General features: G+C 44.3%; 1 protein-coding gene across 2 annotated transcripts in view; it reads left to right on the top strand.

Annotated features, from left to right (window-relative positions):
- The first annotated feature begins 1136 nt into the window (after positions 1 to 1136).
- LOC140206936 (NACHT, LRR and PYD domains-containing protein 3-like) overlaps positions 1137 to 19669 on the top strand; it is a 78285-nt gene continuing 59752 nt past the window's right edge. Inside the window, exons 1-2 of one of the 2 annotated variants that reach the window (XM_072275229.1) lie at positions 1137 to 1256; positions 8980 to 9074. In XM_072275229.1, the coding sequence (XP_072131330.1) occupies positions 9065 to 9074 (10 nt within the window). In that variant the 5' untranslated portion in view covers positions 1137 to 1256; positions 8980 to 9064. The remainder of the gene's footprint in view (positions 1257 to 8979; positions 9075 to 19669) is intronic. The other variant, XM_072275228.1, reaches the window with a different exon arrangement.

The raw sequence follows: 19669 nt of genomic DNA, 5'->3' as shown, positions 1-19669 counted from the left end.
CAGGAGCAGGGAGGTACTACTGCAGTTGTACAAGGCCTTGGTGAGACCACACCTGGAGTATTATGTGCAGTTTTGGTCCCCTAATCTGAGGAAAGACATCCTTGCCATAGAAGGAGTACAAAGAAGGTTTACCAGATTGATTCCTGGGATGGCAGGACTTTCATATGATGAAAGACTGGATGAACTAGGCTTATACTCGTCGGAATTTAGAAGATTGAGGGGGGACCTGATTGAAACGTATAAAATCCTAAAGGGATTGGACAGGCTAGATGCAGGAAGATTGTTCCTGATGTTGGGGAAGTCCAGAATGAGGGGTCACAGTTTGAGGATAGAGGGGAAGCCTTTTAGGACCGAGATTAGGAAAAACTTCTTCACACAGAGAGTCGTAAATCTGTGGAATTCTCTGCCTCAGGAAACAGTTGAGGCCAGTTCATTGGCTGTATTTACGAGGGAGTTAGATATGGCCCTTGTGGCTAAAGGGATCAGAGGGTATGGAGGCTAGGCTGGTACAGGGTTCTGAGTTGGATGATCAGCCATGATCATACTGAATGGCGGTGCAGGCTCGAAGGGCCGAATGGCCTACTCCTGCACCTATTTTCTATGTTTAGCCACATGGTCATATGTGTAAAGCAGAGGGCTAAACGCACAGCCTCATGGTGACCTATGCTGATGAGGTTGTGGAGGAGATGTTGCTGCCAATCTAAACTGACTGGGAACAAACTTTTGAGAATCTGCATATCATGAGCTGGTCCCCACCACAAGTAGGAGCTGAGGATTCCAGAAACCATTTCAGAGTCTATCCTCTAAAGGACCCCTACATGATTCGTTACTTTTCGATGACTGACATCGGGCAATGATTAATTAACAGTAATAACAATCGATATAAAACTGACCGGCGTCTGCAAGGCAGCCGCCGGAGCGTCCAGTAGCACAAGGGTATATTGAGACCAAATTTGAAACGTATTGTTTAGGTTTGAGGGGGTGATAGTATTAAATGCCGAGCTGTCGTCGATAAAGAGCATCCCGATGTTTGTACCTTTGCTGTCCAGATGCTCCAGGGTTGAGTGAAGAGCCAGTGAAACGACAGCTACTGCAGCTCTGTTGCACCGAGAAGCAAACAGTCGCGGATATCATGCTGCGCATGCGCTGATCTCCGGCTGGGCGGCCGTTTCCCTCCGTCCTTCCGCATTCAGTGTTACCTCGGTCCGGAGTTTGGGGAAAGTTTTCGCCCGTCGAGAGAGGCTCCCGGCTCACCGGTGAGTATTTGCGCCTGTCGCGGAGTGTTGCTGGTCTGATATTCGGCAGTGTCCCCAGTTCAATTCACCGAACAGAAAAAAACACTCTAAAACGGATAAATTGTACTTTCCGGACGTAGCTCCACTTGTGTGAGTTTCTGCCTTGTCGGCCCGTTCGGGCAAGTCAATCAGATACAGATCTGACACACACTCTCGTTTTGTACAGCCTGTGATTCCTGATTCTTACTCTTTATAGTGTTGCCGCCGCCCACTGCAATGGGAGGATAACAGAAGCCACATCCCGCCTCCCAAACTTACTGTAATTTAAAAAGTTCACCAGGGCCCTACACGACTTATCCGTCCCTGAATATCCTGCAAACAAGCCACCCCAGATCTACCCCATAAGACAGAGGACCAGAATTAGGCTATTTGGCCCATTGAGTCTGCTCCGCCATTACATCGTGGCTGATCTAATTTTCCTTCTCCCTGTATCCCTTCATGCCCAGACTAATCAAGAATCTATCAAACTCTGCCTTAAATACACATTAAGCCTTGGCCTCCACAGCTGCCTGAGGCAAAGCATTCCACAGATTCATCGTCTCTGGGTAACGACATTCATCCTCATCTCCGCACTGAAAGGACGTCCCTCCATTCTGAGGCTGTGACCCCTGGTCTTAGACCCTCCCATAAAACGGTCCCGAGCACTGAATAGCACTGGATAGCACTGGCATATGTTGTGAAACTTGTTGTTTTGTGTTACATCCGTTAACATTTTCTAGAGTCTGGTAACGTCCAGGATCGCATAAACCTCCTGATGAAATATAGCGGCTGTCATGCTATTTGTAATTGTATCCATATGTTAGGCCCTGCATAGATCTTCAAAGATGTTGACAAACTGAAACTTGAAGCTGCTGGCACCACCCTTCCACTGCTCTTCCCTCTACTTCCCCTTCCTGAAATCCACAATCAATTCCTTGGTCTTACTAATTTGAGTGCAAGTTTGTTGTTTTGTTACTGTTCGACCAGTTGATCTACCTCACAGCTGTACACCTCCTTATCACCATCTGAAATTCTGCCAACAATAGTTGTGCCATTGGCAAACTTCTGGTTGTCCTTTGAGCTGTGCCTAGCCACACAGACGGGTGGAGAGAGAGAGTAGAGCAGTGGGCTAAACACGTATCCTTGAGGTGCACCAGTGTTGACTGTCAGGAAGGAGGAGAAGCTACTTCTGATCCGCATAAACCATAGTCTCCCGATGAGGAAGTTAATAATCCAGTTTCAGAGAGAGGAACAGGGGCTCAGGTTTTTGGTGCTTGTCAATTAGAATGGAGTGTATGTTTGTGATGAACGTGAAACTGTAATCTTTAAAAAGCAGTCTGATGTAGGGTTTACTCTTGTAGTTCCATCTGGCCAACATCTCCCTCATCTTGAACCAAAGATGTTAATCTTAGGATCATTATCCTCCACTCATTCTGTTGACTACACATGGACACCTAGCAGGTGTGCTATGGTCACATTATATACAGATAGAGGTAAAATTTACCTCAGAGGACACTTTCCAGTCCTTGGAAAACTTGTGCCTGCTGTTGATATGTAATACGACTGTCCCACCAATGCATATGGCAAAAAAGACTTGATTACTCACAGGCAGAATAAACAGTTCTCATTGGCACTGAATCTATTAAGTGTTTTCACGACACTTGACAACAATGTGAATCCCTTTCAAAGGGCAGGTTACATTATTCCCCCATTGTGGAATGTGGAACTCTGCAGCAACATAATAGTCATAGTCATGGTCATACTTTATTGATCCCGGGGGAAATTGGTTTTCGTTACAGTTGCACCATAAATAATAAATAGTAATAAAACTATAAATAGTTAAATAATTTACATATTATTATACCAGTAAATTATGAAATAAGTCCAGGACCAGCCTATTGGCTCAGGGTGTCTGACCCTCCAAGGGAGGAGTTGTAAAGTTTGATGGCCACAGGCAGGAATGACTTCCTATGACACTCTGTGTTGCATCTCGGTGGAATGAGTCTCTGGCTGAATGTACTCCTGTGCCAGCCCAGTACATTATGTAGTGGATGGGAGACATTGTCCAAGATGGCATGCAACTTAGACAGCATCCTCTTTTCAGACACCACCATGAGAGAGTCCAATTCCATCCTCACAACATCACTGGTCTTACGAATGAGTTTGTTGATTCTGTTGTTGTCTGCTACCCTCAGCCTGCTGCCCCAGCACACAACAGCAAACATGATTGCACTGGCCACCACAGACTCGTAGAATATCCTCAGCATCGTCCGGCAGATGTTAAAGGACCTCAGTCTCCTCAGGAAATAGAGACGGCTCTGACCCTTCTTGTAGACAGCCTCAGAGTTCTTAGACCAGTCCAGTTTATTGTCAGTTCGTATCCCCAGGTATTTGTAATCCTCCACCATGTCCACACTGACCCCCTGGATGGAAACAGGGGTCACCGGTACCTTAGCTCTCCTCAGGTCTACCTCCAGCTCCTTAGTCTTTTTCATATTAAACTGCAGATAATTCTGCTCACGCCATGTGACAAAGTTTCCTACCGTAGCCCTGTACTCAACCTCATCTCCCTTGCTGATGCATCCAACTATGGCAGAGTCATCAGAAAACTTCTGAAGATGACAAGACTCTGTGCAGTAGTTGAAGTCCAAGGTGTAAATGGTGAAGAGAAAGGGAGACAAGACAGTCCCCTGTGGAGCCCCAGTGCTGCTGATCACTCTGTCAGACACACAGTGTTGCAAGCACACATACTGTGGTCTGCCAGTCAGGTAATCAAGAATTCATGACACCAGGGATAAAACCACCCTTTAACATCACCATCTGTACCCAGTGCTCTGTTGGTCAGTGTAAGACATGTAATGTGACATAAGGGTCCCTTGTCTTCAAGCCATTCTTTTATCTGCCCTCCTGATACCCAGTTTGGTACTTGATATGGATCAAGTTGTAATAAATTTGTGCCAATCATGGCTATTAAGCATGTAGACTATGTGGCACAAATCTCAGTCTTTTGTGTTTCCTTCGTAGTTGAGTCTATATGGTCAGTAACCAGGTTTGTTGTACCTTGAAGGGGCTTCACTGCATCCAGAGTTACCTGGGATACGTCATGAACAATCTGATTAGTCTGGTACTGATCTTGATAACCTTCTCCAGTAATACCGTATCCTGTATTTTCTACTGAAGGGACTGTATTTAGCTTTCTAATTCTACTATATTTAAGGTAGTAACAGTGAGTACCCCTGAGGCATAACCTGCTTCCAGTAATTCTAATCATCGCCGTTTCCTTCTATCAGGTTTAAACTCTCTCCTGCTTCATTGCCTTCCAAGAATGTGAGTGAATAACTGTCTCATTGTAGGCGAGCACCATTATTTTGGTTTGATTAAAATTTACCTGCAGGTGCTGGTATCTTGGTGCCAAAGTGACAAATTTGCTTGCATCTTCTAACACTAATCCCAACCCCTCTGTGTTACCCTGGGCTCTGGTATCATTTAAGTCACTTGAGGGTGTGGGGTGGTGGATGGTTGATGGTCTAGTAGTTTTGAAAAACCGGAAGGGTCCTGGGCCTTGAAAGTATAACTTATCCATGTCCTTTCATGCCCTTCCCATCTACTATCCTGGTGTACGATGTCCTCCTGTGAATATTTTATAATGATTGAAACGACAGTTGAAAAATGCTTGGTGTGACCACCTCAACCGATAGCCTCTTATGTGAGTCGCTATCCAGCTCAACGTTCACATGAGTCTGCTCTCACTGTACTGTAACCTTACCATGGCTATCATTACCTGAAAGCTGTTCAGTAAGTGGGCCTAAAAGCTGATAATTATTATTTCCTCTGCGATACTTCATCTTGAGAATTTTATTTCAGATCTGTACATTTGCAACTTTTGGAATTTGGAAGGTTTTTGTCCACGCCCATCACACCATTCTCCCAAGCATAGCACATATTTGAGTCCTCTTTCTCTTTTGGTAGACCCATAAGCCTAACCTGTTGTTCCTTCTGCCTTCCGATCTCACCAGTCTGTGGCAGCCATTCCTGCCCATTTAGCACCTTGCTTTGCAAATCTCCTTCCAACTTCTCTATTTTTGTTTTGATTCAAATGGTCCCTGTAGATAATCTGCTGTCATATCATAATGTCCGTGCTATTCTCCAGTACCTGAAGGTTATCTGCAAGGAAGGCAGAAAATGTTAATATCCTTTACAACTGCATCTCATCCCTACAGTGTCAGGGCAGACTGAACAAATCATTTCGATTCGACCACCCAGCAACAGCTGGATAAATGTGTGTGTTAAAATGGTGGGGCAATTAATGGCAAACTGCTTTTTGAAACAACCTAGTATTTAAATTGGTAATTTGCATGACAAATACTATGATTGCATCATAACTATTTTTAAAGGAAATTCAAATGTAAAAATTACGATGTCTAAAGTCTTGAGCAACATATTTTATGTTCTGTAAAAAGAAGGCACTCTTGTGAGTAAAAACAACTTTTAGGATTGCTCCCCAAATATTCCAATCTTCCAAAATGTTAACTTAAAATTCCTAATTTAACTGTCTACCTATGGGCAATTTCCCTCTGAAATGAGAGGGTCTCATATCTGGAATAGAGATGCAGAAATTTCCGTTACCTTAATCTGGATTCTACATGGCCAGTGTGGAATCTGGGTCTCTATGTGACAGTTTTCATTGAAAAAACATAAAGTAACACTAAACGAAAACAAAGACAGGACAGAACAAAAATCCATGCTGGTAATTTTCTTCTTTCAATACCTTCGTAAGTAACTGCAAAGGTTAGAATGAACAGTTAATTCCCACTATGGAAAACTCCAACATTTCTTTTGGCACCATGTCAGTGCGCATCGGCATTCTTAGGTCCCATTGTTCCACCTCAGACCTCAGTCCCCTAACACAGACTGTGTAAGTTTTAGCCTGGCATGTCCTGTCAAAGTGCAGCACCTTGCAATTGTCTATGTTAAACTCCACTTGTTATTTTTCAAGCAACACACACAAAAAATGCTGGTGAACGCAGTAGGCTAGGCAGCATCTATGGGAATAGGTACAGTCGACGTTTCTGGCCGAGACCCTTCGTCAGGACGATCTGAAAGAAGAGATGGTAAGAGGTTTGAGAGGGGGAGGGGGAGATCCAAAATGATAGGAGAAGACAGGAAGGGGAGGGATAGAGCTAAGAGCTGGAAAGTTGATTGGCAAAACGGATACAAGGCTGGAGAAGGGAGAGGATCATGGGATGGGAGGCCTAGGGAACTTGGTAGTTCTACAGTCATTCTACCCCTCGGCCATTATGTTCTCTAATGAGTCAGTCTATAACCCGGGAAGTGAATATCCCCTTCAGTTAGATTGTTTGAGGCAACTTATTTTTTGTTCTTTTCTTACTTCTCTTCTAATGTTTATGTATCTGTGCATTTGTAATGCTACGGTGCCATTGCAATTTCCTTTGGGGTCAAAAAGTATTGATCTATCTGTCTTAGCCTCAGCTCCACTTTCCTACCTGTTCACAGTAACAATGGAATTGCAAAATAACTGTGAGGACATACTCCTCCCCAGGAAAGTGAAACGTATTCCATCACACACCTGACATGACTGATATGTAAGCAGCTAAAGAACTCTTACAAAAGGTGTCAAAAGATTAGTCTCATGTCTGGGGCTCTTCTTTCGTAGCTCATTCACTGGTGAAACTATGTGCTGTGTGCTGATTTCAATTATTGTATCACATTGCCAATTCATTAGCATGGGCAACATGCTATATTCTCAGTGAAGGTCCACAATTTATTTTTGAAACCTTGCATGTAAGACTGTAGATGGAAACGACAAGCACCATTGTGCATATTTGCACATGAAGCAGCTCCAAATTAAGTACTATGGTGCATATGTTTCCATAGCTGTGAGAATCTCACAAGTCGCAAGTTGTGTTTGAAACTTCGAACACAATTCACTCTCTTTTTCACTATTATAGATCCTAAAACATGAGAATGGAATAAAGCTGCTTTTTCTACAGACCTGTGAGTTGGTTTTTATCTGTTTGTTTCATTTATTGGTTCCATTCCCAGAGCACTCATCCTCCGCTGATTCTTTTATGAGAAATGCACGATTTGAGGAAAATTGCCAAGTATTGACCATTTTTATACATGGCTTTTCAACATTCAAGTTAGTCCAGTAAGCCTAGTAGGTTGTTAAGCAGAGGTATGGCTGATTAGCTCCGATGGAGAATCACAGAACCATCCAACAGTGCTTCTCCTTCAGTCCAAACTAGCAACTGCCAACAAATAATTTTCATTTATATACGCCAGGCCTCATTGAGTACTTTTCTACTAATTAAATTTTCAGTACATATGAACCTGCGATTAAGAAGAAGGGTAATTTAGATGGAAATTTTGTTCCTATTTGACAATGTATCGTAGCGATGGGTTATACCTGTACTTAGAATGAGCCAATGTCCTTCTAGGCAGGACTGGTAGAGCTTCTGAGGTCAATTTAAACTCGGTTGGTCAGGGGATGGGAAAGAGAGTGTTAGGTCAGATGGTGGAGCAGTTGATATAAAGGTCGATGCAATGTTCAGAGAATGATAGGCTGTGGAAAGGGTATCACTGGATGAGTTGAAATGTGTTTAATTCAGTACAATAAGTATTTAAAATAGGAATAATTTAGAACATGTTTCAGTCTGTGCATGATACATGCTATCACCATTACACAGACATGACTGTTAGATGGGCAGGATTGGATGTCTGATGTAGCAGGGTTTATTTGTTTCAAAGGCATATGGAGGGAGGTGAAAGGAGGACAAGTGGAATTGATATCCGTAGCTGCAGAAATGAAGGACATCGGGGGGGAGGGGCATATGGTGTGGATGAAAATCAGAGAAGTGGAAGAGAAATCACTCAGTGTATCCTATGGTCCCAGACCCCCCCCCCCCCCCACCACCCCCACCACCACCACCACCACCACCACCAAAAAAGCCCACCAGAACAATGAGAAGCAGGTAAGTTGGCAGGTTTTGGAAAGATGCAAATATCACAGAGTCATTGTCTTTGTTGACTTCAATTTCCCTAATATTGGTTCCCATCTCCTGATTCAAAAATGTTAAATGGGACACAATATGCTTGGTGTCCAGGAACGTTTCCTGACTTACTATGTGGTTGGGCCAGCTAGACGGTTTGCCATACTGTATCTAGTACAAGGTAATGAACCTGGTTCGGTGACAGAACTTTTCGCAGGTTTCCTTTTCGTAGATGGAGACCAGAACTAGGGAATTAGATTGAGGATGAGAGGGAAAGATTTAAAAGGAATATGAACAGCAATGTTCTTCATGCAGAGGCTGCTGATTATGTGGAGTGAGATGCCGCAGGGAGTGGCAGAAGCGGTTTGCACGAGTACATGGAGGGGCAGGGCATGAAGGGGTGTGGGCCCATCACAGGAAATTGGGACCATCGTGGTGGGCATCATCATCAGCATGGTCTCGTTGGGCCAAAGGGTCTGATTCCGTCGGGTATTGCTCTGTGACTCTATCATTGGGATGCGCTAGATATCACTGGACAGACACACAGACATGATGCAGTAACTGATGGAAATGGGGAAAGCTTGGTCCCTGGGCCAACCGCTACTCTGATATGGGGGATGGTGATACCATCATACTTTGTAAAGTAATCATACTCTCAATGACTGATTTGTCTGCTTGTTGTGTGCAATTCACAGAATCACCAGCAGGTGGAGGTTTCCTGTGCGGGGATAAAAGTGTAAGCAAGAAGACGACAATCAATAATCGTTGGTCAGAATCAGAATGGACACAGGTATAATCACTGGGATCTGTATAATTAAACGTATAATTATAAAAAAGGCCAGTGAAAGAGACATACACGGGTGCTAACGGGAACAGAGAGAAATGCCATCTAATGGGTTCATCAATCCTGTAAAGCGGCCTTGAGCACTGGAACAACCAAACAGGTACAGCACTGCAAATGGTCGAATTAGTCTTCTCCCCATGCAAAGCTTTATGAGGAAAGGGATCAGGAGGCCCTGAATCAGGCGGCTATGGATGAAATGCTGACAGCTTTATGACAACGGTTCTTGTAGGCGATGTAAGAGTCCAGGGAACAGACAGGATCTGTTTCACCAGTAGACTGTTTCTAAAGTGGTAGATTCCTCTACCTTGCAATTATAAAGGTAACATCGGATGATTGGCAGATTTCCAGGAGTTCACAAATGCGAGAGTCTAGTTTGTGTTCTGGAATGGCGTCAGTCAATTTCTCATCAGTTTTCGCTGTTGTTGCCCAGAGGAGATGAGGGAAGTTTCTGTAGTGTGTTTTCCTGGCTGACATGAAGGGGATAGTGAGAGGTGGTGTTGGATCAGGAGACAGCTCTTTGTAGATAAGTTGTATTTGCTGACCTTATGGTCTGTTCTGATGTGTTCTGTTATTCACTGATGAATGTTTGGCCTGAGGACCAAAGGTGAATTGGTTTCGTCAAAAAAATATTTCACGTTATTCGGTGAAATGGGACAGGACTCTGAAGTATATAGAGAAAACTAGTAGACAGTGTGTGAGGGAGGATAGGCAGGGGGCAGAGATCAGGAGTACTCAGACCAAAGATGTAGGGGACAAGGAAGAAAAAGATAACAAAGTTGTTTGCTACATTAAGGATAAAAAGAGAGTAAGAGGTGGAGAGTTTCTTAAATGCATCTATTTTAATGCTAGGAGCATTGTAAGAAAGGTGGATGAGCTTAGAGCATGGATCGATACCTGGAAATATGATGTTGTAGCTATTAGTGAAACCTGGTTGCAGGAGGGGTGTGATTGGCAACTAAATATCCCAGGATTTCATTGCTTCAATGATAGAATAGGAGGGGCAGGTGTTGCATTGCTTGTCAGAGAAAATATAACAGCGGTCCTCTGGCAGGATAGATTAGTGGACTCATCCAGGGAGGCTATTTGGGTGGAATTGAGGAATAGGAAAGGTGTAGTGACACTTATAGGGGTGTATTATAGACCACCTAATGGGGACCAAGAACTGGAGGAACAAACTTGTAAAGAGATAGCAGATATTTGTAGTAAGCATAAGGTTGTGATTGTGGGAGATTTTAATTTTCCACACATAGACTGGGAAGCCCATTCTGTAAAAGGGCTGGATGGTTTGGAGTTTGTCAAATGTGTGCAAGATAGTTTTTTGCAACAATACATAGAGGTAACAACTAGAGAAGGAGCAGTGTTGCATCTCCTCTTAGGCAATGAGATAGGGCAGGTGACGGAGGTATGTGTTGGGGGGCACTTTGGGTCCAGTGATCACAATACCATTAGTTTCAGTGTAATTATAGAGAAGGATAGGACTGGACCCAGGGTTGAGATTTTTGATTGGAGAAAAGCTAACTTTGAGGAGATGTGAAAGGATTTAGAAGGAGTGGATTGAGACAATTTGTTTTATGGGAAGGATGTAGTAGAGAAATGGAGGTCATTTAGAGGTGAAGTGTTGAGGGTACAGGATCGTTTTGTTCCTGTTAGGTTGAAATGAAAGGTTAAAAGTTTGAGAGAGCCATGGTTTTCAAGGGATATAGGAAACTGGGTTCGGAAGAAGAGAGGGATTTACAATAAATATAGGCAGCTTGGAGTTAATGAGGTGCTCGAGGAATATAAATAATGTGAAAAGAATCTTAAGAAAGAAATGAGAAAAGCTAAAAGAAGATACGAGGCAGCTTTAGCAAGTAAGGTGAAAATAAATCCAAAAGGTTTCTACAATTATATAAATAGCAAAAGGATAGTGAGGGATAAAATTGGTCCCTTAGAGAATCAGAGTGGATGGCTATGTGTGGAGCCAAAAGAGATGGGGGAGATTTTGAACAATTTCTTTTCTTCAGAATTCACTAAGGAGAAGGATATTAAATTGAGTAAGGTAAAGGAAACAAGATGGGTAGTTATGGAGTAAACTTAGCAATTATTGGCCTTTGAGTTTGACGTCAGTGGTGGGTAAATTGATGGAAGATATTCCTAGAGATGGTATATATAATTATCTGGATAGACAGGGTCTGATTAGGAACAGTCAACGTGGATTTGTGCATGGAAGGTCATGTTTGACAAACCTTATTGAATTTTTTGATGAGGTTACGAGGAAAGTTGACGAGGGTAAAGCTGTGGATGTTGTCCATGTGGAGTTCAGTAAGGCCTTTGACAAGGTTCCACACGGAAGGTTAGTTAGGTAGGTTCAATCGTTAGGCATTAATATGGAAGTAGTAAAATGGATTCAGCAGTGGCTGGATGGGAGATGCCAGAGAGTAGTGGTGGATAACTGTGTGTCAGATTGGAGGACGGTGTGCAGCAGTGTGCCTCAGGGATCTGTACTGAGTCCAATGTTGGTTGTCATATACAAACATTTGTATATTAATGATCTGGATGATGGGGTGGAAAATTGGATTAGTATGTATGCAGATGATACTAAGATAGGTGGTGTTGTGGATAATGAAGTAGGTTTTCAAAGCTTGCAGAGAGATTTAGTTCAGTTAGAAGAGTGGGCTGAAAGATGGCAGATGGAGTTTAATACTGATAAATGTGAGGTGCTACACTTTGGTAGGACTAATCAAAATAGGACATACGTGGTAAATGGTAGGGCATTGAAGAATGCTGTAGAACAGAGGGATCTAGGAATAATGGTGCATAGTTCCCTGAAGGTGGAATCTCATGTGGATAGGCTGGTGAAGAAAGTTTTTGGTATGCTGACCTTTATTAATCAGAGCATTAAGTTTAGGAGTTAGGATGTAATGTTGAAATTGTACAACGCATTGGTAAGGCCAAATCTGGAGTATTGTGTACAGTTCTGGTCACTGAATTATAGGAAAGATGTCAACAAAATTGAGAGAGTACAGAGGAGGTTTACTAAAATGTTGCCTGGGTTTCATCTCCTAAGTTATAGAGAAAGTTTGAACAAGTTATGTCTTTATTCTTTGGAGTGTAGGAGGTTGAGAGGGGACTTGATAGAGGTGTTTAAAATTATGAGGGGGATTGATAGAGTTGACGTGGATAGGCTTTTTCCATTGAGAATGGGGGAGATTCAAACAAGAGGACATGAGTTGAGAGTTAAAGGGCAAAAGTTTAGGGGTAACATGACAGGGAACTTCTTTACTTAGAGAGTGGTAGCTTCCAGCAGAAGTGGTTGAGGCAGGTTTGATGTTGTCGTTTAAAGTTAAATTGGATAGAACCATCCTCACAACATCCACCCGATCTCGGCCTTTCAACATACGATGGGATTCAATGAAGTCGTCATTCATTTTAGTTTGAACAGACCCTGAGCCATCAAACATTCCTCGTACGATAAGCCATTAAGTACTACAATCATTTTCGTGAATGCCCTGTGAACCTTCTCCAAGGTCAGCACATCTTCTTTTAGGTGACGGACCCAAAACTGCTCAAATTACCACTTGTGGGACTACACGTGCCTTAAAATGGCTCGGCACGACAGCTTTTGCTTTTGTATTAGCCGTCTTGAAATGAATGCTAACATTGCATTTTCCTTCCTCCTCACGGATGGAACTTATAAACTAGCCTTCAGGGAATCCTGCTAGAAGACTTACAATTACCGTTGCAACTCGGAGTTCTGAACTTGAAAAGAAGCAATTCCAATACTGTCCCCTGAGAAACACCACCACATCACCAGCGGCCAATTGGAAAATACACCTTTGTTTCCACTCCTTGCCTCCTGCCAATCAGCCAATCGTTTTATGTTTGTATATTTCCTGTGATACCATGAGCTTTTATCTTGTTAAGCAGCCTCTCGATTGTGCAGCACCTTATCAATGGCCTCCTGCATATCTAAGTATCAAACATCTGCTGAATTTCATTTGTCTATCTTCTCAGTTATTTCCTCAAAAATGACAGGAGACTTGTCAGGCAGAGATATTTCCTAAAGGAAACCATGCTGGCTTTGGCCTACTTTACCATGTGCCTGCAAGTACACTGAAACATCATTCTTAGTAATGGATCCCAAGTCCCCAACCACTGAAGTCAGGTAAATGGTCTATAATTTCCTTCTTTTGTCCTCCCTCTCTTCTTAAGGAGTGGAGTGACTTCTGCAATTTTCTAGTCCTCGGACATCATTCCAAATTCTAGTGCTTCCTAAATAATCACTACAAATGTCTCCATAATGTCTTCAGCTGCCACTTTCATGAAATGGGGCATAGCCCATCTGTTCCAGGTGACCTATCTACCTTGTGTTGGGCACATGGCCAAGTCGTTAAGGTGTTCGTCTAGTTATCTCAAGGTCGCCAGTTCGAGCCTCATCTGTGGCAGTGTGTTTGTGCCCTTGAGTAAGGCACTTAATCACACATTGCTCTAGTCTGTGCAAGGAGTGGTGCCCCACACGGACATCCAGTCTGCGCCTTGTAAGGCATGAAAATGCCTGATGCAGGCCTCTCATGGTCTGAGTCGACGTTCCCTCCCCTCCCTATCTACCTTAAGGCTTTTCAACTACCCAACACCTTCTCATTAGTAATAGCAACTACAGTCAATCCTGCCTCGACACTGTACAATTTCGGGAAGACTGTGGTGTTTTCCACAGTGAAGACTGAAGCAAAATAATTATTAAGATTATCCGCCATTTCCTTGTTGCCATTATTACTTCTCCAGTGTCATATCCACTATTACCCCTCTTTCCTGAAGCTAATTGCCTTTGGCTGTCTAAGTGCCAACCATTTTGATTGCCTCCAGGAATGTATTATTATGTCTCGACTCTGTCCTGCCACTGGATCCAGATGGGAATTGTGAAGAGAGAGTGAGGCTGATGCTACGCAACTCTCCCTCACTTAAATCCAAATCAAGCACTAGTCTCGACACCATCATAATGATGTCGAGGTCCTCACCAACATCAACGATGGACGAACAACTATTATGTATGATGCAAATGGTAACGCAAGTCAAATGGTTGGATTGGACTACTTGTGAGTGAATGGGAATGTATAATTGGCTTGGATGTCAGTGCCTCATTACCAGGTTGTTACACATAACAGATAGAGCAGACATTCAAGTCAAAGACCAAAATGTTGCGAAAACATATTCCGGTGGCATAAGACAGATACAAGTAAAGGATGCCGGACAAAGGTGGAACATTTAAAAAATCATCGGTGACAGAATTGATCAGAACTGAATTGACTTTACTTTTACATCCTTCACACACGAGGAGTAAAAATCTTCAAGTTACGTCTCTGTCTAAATGTGCAATATGCAATCATACTAATTTATAATAACTTATAATAAATAGAACAGTCAATGTAACATAGAATGTAACAACGTAACACTTAAATCAAGCTAATCAGTCTGATGGTCTGGTGGAAGAAGCTGCCCCGGACCCTGTTTGCCCTGGCTTTTATGCTGCGGTACCACTTCCCGGATGGCAGCAGCTGGAATAGATTATGGTTGTTGTGACTTGGGTTTTCAATGATCCTTCAGGCCCTTTTTTCACACCTGTCTTTGTAAATGTCCAGAATCATGGGAAGTTCACAACTACAGATGCACTGGGCTGTCTGCACCACTCTCTGCAGAATCCTGCAATTAAGGGAGTTAGAGTCCCCATAACAGGCATTTCAGGATGCTCTCAATTGTGCCCCTGTAGAAAGTTCTTAGGATTTAGGGGCGCAAACCAAACTTCTTCAACCGTCTGAGGTCAAAGAGGCGTTGTTGTTCCTTTTTCACTGGACAGCTGGTGTGTACAGACCACGTGAGATCTTTGGTGATGTGGAATCTGAGAAACTTGAGGCTGTTTACCCTCTCAATCACAGATCCATTGCTATTAATAGGGTTCAGCCCGTTTCCATTCCTCCTGTAATCCAACATCAGCACCTTTGTTTTTCGCTTTTTTGCAACATTAAGGGAAAGGTTGTTTTCTTGACAACACTGTGTCAGAGGGATGACTTCTTCCCTGTAGGCCACCTCGTTATTGTTTGAGATAAGACGAATCAATGTAGTGTCATCGGCAAATTTAATTAGCAGATTAGAGCTATGGGGGCGACACAGTCATGGGTACACAGAGAATAAGGGCTGATTTATACTTCTGTGTCAATGCGTCGCCGCAAAGCTGATGCAGAACCCTACACGAGAGTTTGTGTTGCTGCGACGCGCACCTCTCCCAAAATGTAACCACGTGTCATGGCAATGCAGAACGCAAGCTGTGATTGGTCCGCTTGGTAGCATCGCATTTCATCCTACGCTGCAATAGGTTCCCATTGGGTGACTGAAGGGCAGGGAAGGAACTCTGGCTGCAATGCTTTCCATAAAGCTTTACAGACCTCCGAAATTATGGAGGACACATTTCGCATGAAAAAAGACGCTCACGTCTTGTTTACCCCGAGACTACTATGAAGCCTTGCGCGGGCAGGTGAGTGCGCATGCGTGAAGTGCGCGAATTGCAGAGCGACGCAGACACACCAACGCACAAGTATAAATGCTCACAACACTCGTAGGCCACTTGCGTAGGTTACGGCGCGCAGTTAACGCAGAAGTATAAACCAGGCTTAAAGGAGCGGACTTAGTACACAGCCCTGAGGGGCTCCTGTGTGGAGAGTCAGAGGGATGGAGGTGGGGGAGCCCACTCTTACCACCTGTCAGCGATCTGACAGGAAGTCCGGGATCCAGATGCACAAGGCAGGGACAAGGCCGAGGTCTCTGAGCTTCCTGTCGAGCCTGGAGGAAATTATGGTGTTGAATGCAGAACTGTAGTCCAAGAACAGCATTCTCACATAAGCATCCTTCTTCTCCAGATGTGTAAGGACGGTATGTAGAACAGTGGCTATTGTGTTGTTAGTCAATCAGTTGTGTTGGCAGGCGAATTGCCTGGGGTGCATTTTAGGTGGTAGGGTTAGTGCAGTTGCAGTCCTCTTAGAGCATTGCGGTGAGTGCGACAGGACGCCAGTCGTTCAGACATCTTACCTTGGTCTTTTTTGGTACAGTGTCAATGGTGGATAATTTGACACAGGAGGGCACTCTACACTAGGAGAGGGAGAGATTAAAAATGTCTGTAAACATACCTGCCAGCTGTACTGCGCACATCTTAACTATTGGCCTTGGGATGCCTTCTGATCCCGCAGCCTTGCGACTGTCCACTCGTTGGAACCATCTGCGTACCAGAGCCTCGGAGATGACCGGGTTGCAGTTTGTAGCCGTGGCTTTCCTGGGAGGCTCAGAGTTAGTGACATCGAACTGAGTGTAAAAGCGACTGAGCTCATCTGGGAGAGAGGCTGCACCACTGCGTTTGGCTTTGAGGTCTGCGATGGTGTGCAACACTCGCCACAAGTCACATGTGCTATTCAGAGAGACTCATGACTCGGTCTTGTCCCTGTGTGTGGTTTCCCAGCCTTGATGGCTTTGCACAGTTTGTAGCTGCTTTTCTTGATCTCCTGCTGATTATTGGCAAGGTAAGGTCTGTGTCGCGCAGTAAATCCTGCTCGCAAGGAACTATTGATCCAGGGTTTCTGGTTTTGAAGGCCCTAACTGGCTTCTGGGGGACAACATCATCGATGCATTTCCCGATGAAGCACGTGACTCTATCCCTAATCTCGAAGAGATCTTCATAAGACCATAAGACAAAGGAGCAGAAGTCGGCCATTCGGCCCATCGAGTCTGCTCCGCCATTTTATCATGAGCTGGTCCATTCTCCCATTTAGTCCCACTCCCCTGCCTACTCACCATAACCTTCGATGCCCTGGCTACGCAGATACCTATCAATCTCTGCCTTAAATACACCCAATGACTTGGCCTCCACTGCTGTCTGTGGCAACAAATTCCATAGATTCACCACCCTCTGACTAAAAAAATTTCTAAGCATTTCTGTTCTGAATGGGCGCCCTTCAACCCTTAAGTCATGCCCTCTCGTACTAGAATTCCAATGACATTCCAATGTTCGTCATGGAAGCAATCCTGCAGCATGGAGACCGATTGGTCGGACCAACAGTGGACATCTTGTATCAGTTTCTGCCTGTACGTCAGGAGAAACAGGATCAAACAGTGATCTGATTTTCCAAAAGCTGGGCGTAGGAGAGCTTTGTAAGCGTTGCGGAAGGGAGAGTAGCAGCAGTCGAGTGTGCTATCTCCCCGAGTGCTCACCCAGATGTACTGACAAAACTTTGGAAAGAGTTCCGTCAGCGACGCTCGATTAAAATCACCGGCGATGATGAAGGCAGCCTCTGGGTGTGCAGTCTCCAGCATGTTGATGGTCTTGTACAGTTCCTTAAGAGCTAGGTCAGCATCAGCCTGCGGTGGAATGTACACTGCTGTGATGATAACAGCCGTGAACTGCCTGGGCAGCCAGTAGGGGCTACACAGTGGCGCCAGTTATTCCAGGTCGGGAGAACAAAAGAATTTGAGGGCATGCACATTCCGGGGATCGCTGTAAGCACTTTTGACCATGAAGTATATCCTTCCTCCATTACTCGTCCCAGAGAGGTTTTTTGACTATCTGCCCAGAACAGGGAGAACCCAAAGGGTTCGATAGCGAGGTCTGGTATTTCCATCATCAGCCAGGTCTCCACGAGCCACAAAATGTTACATACCTTTGTTTCCCACTGGTAGAAGATTCTGGCTGTCAGTTCACACAGCTTGTTGTTCAAGGGTATGCGAGGGAGCCTTGGCCGATTAGCACGCAGTCTCAGCCACACCAGGATGCCATCCCTTCTCCCTTGCCTCCGGCGCTTGTTCCGATGCCGTGGCGTTGTCAAGATGAGTCTCCCATGGATCGCGCGAGCAGGGGATCCCAGTGTAGGAAAGGCGGCACCTAGTGGGTAAGTGCCATCTTTCCGATGTACAGAAGTGTCAGTCCATTGTATGTGATGTGACTATCAGCTACTTGAACAGAAAATGCGAAGAAAATTGTAGAAGTTAGTAGTATACTGAAGATTTGGAACAGAGCTCTCAACACGGCCACCGTACGCAGCGTCATCTTTTTGCATCTAATTTTTTAAATCCATCTTGAACAATCGGTCTCCAACCAGATCGCATGCTACGTTTTTTCTTTTCATCTCCCGCTGAACCAAAACCAATCTTATTGTTCCTAATGAAAAAAACCTCCTGCTAATTGATGGCACACATTCAACATCATCCCTTATCTTCAACAATAACCGAAGGAGGCTAAAAGCAAAACAGTCCCCTCCTACAGAACTACCAGACGAAACACCTGCAGTATAACAGCAAAGACGTGAACCAGGGCATTACACATTCATCACAGGAATAAAATGAACGTAATCATTGGAGAATGCATAACCGCATACAACTAAATCTCACTTAACAACGACTCGTGGAGTGATGATCGGCAAGGTCATGGGGACATTTTTTGGAACCACATTCACACAGTATTCCCCACTGCCAGACATGTTCACTGGCTTCAGCAGCAACAACCTGTTGAAGATGATTAACTCAGCCCGCAATGTTTATGCATTATCAATAGACACGGTGTTTACTGATCCACTGGGCAATTGTTTCCCATTAAAATTCAGTTTTCCACTGCTGAGTTCGGCTGCACAGAAAGGAAAACATTTCCCCGCCAGTGACATTTATCTGGTTCTGCTCTATGTGGATGAGACTCACCTGAGGAAGAGCAGATATAGATAGACTACAGAACTGTACTTAGCTCAATAACTGCAGATCCTTAGGGACTGTTTGGCTCAATAAGATTGTATCTTGTAACCGACTCTTCTTTCCTACAACCACCCGCTGCACTGTTTGATTTCCTGACTATCTGAGAGAGTGTCGTTCACCCGCAGGTAGGAAGAGACAAAGAACAAGCACTGAGAAATCATCCCAACAGCAGGGCCTATCTCTGTTACACTCGGAGACTGAGCCGTAGATATTGGTCTTCGGTTCAAATGATTGGATTATGGCGTCATAAATGGCAGAGCCAATTGAATCAGCCCCAATCAAAGGACAAATACTCTTTGAATATTTAGTTCAAATGTTGTTAACTGTTCTGCAGTTATCTGCCAGTGTGCTCAAATAGATTATTATCTGTTTGAAGTATATATCAGTCGAAGCAAGCAGCTGAGAAGAAGGGAGTGAGGAAATCAAGTAGAAAAAGTTTTTTTTTAAACACTGCTCGGGGAGAAGGGTCTGCACTGCGCAGGCGCGTGACGTAGTGCGCCAGGGTTTAAAAACAGACCACCATATACAGCGACCATCGTTGTAGCGGCCATCGTCAGAGTGGACTGAGTCAGAGTGGGACGGCTTTGGCTCAACAGGCTTTGGCGAGAACGGGCAGAGGCCAGGGTAGGTTCCCATTAGTTTTTTTGTTCAGATTGTCTAGCGTAGAGAGAATGCCAGGCAGGATGTTGGAATGCTCCTCTTGCAGGATGTGGGAAGTCACGGAGCCCTCCGGTGTCCCTGACAACGACACCTGCAAGAAGTGCATCCAGCTGCAGCTCCTGACA

This window comes from Mobula birostris, chromosome 13 (genome assembly GCF_030028105.1).
Source record: "Mobula birostris isolate sMobBir1 chromosome 13, sMobBir1.hap1, whole genome shotgun sequence".
NCBI classification, from domain to species: domain Eukaryota; kingdom Metazoa; phylum Chordata; class Chondrichthyes; order Myliobatiformes; family Myliobatidae; genus Mobula; species Mobula birostris.
Note: the sequence above shows the minus strand (reverse complement) of the source record. Positions and strands in the feature narration are given on the sequence as shown.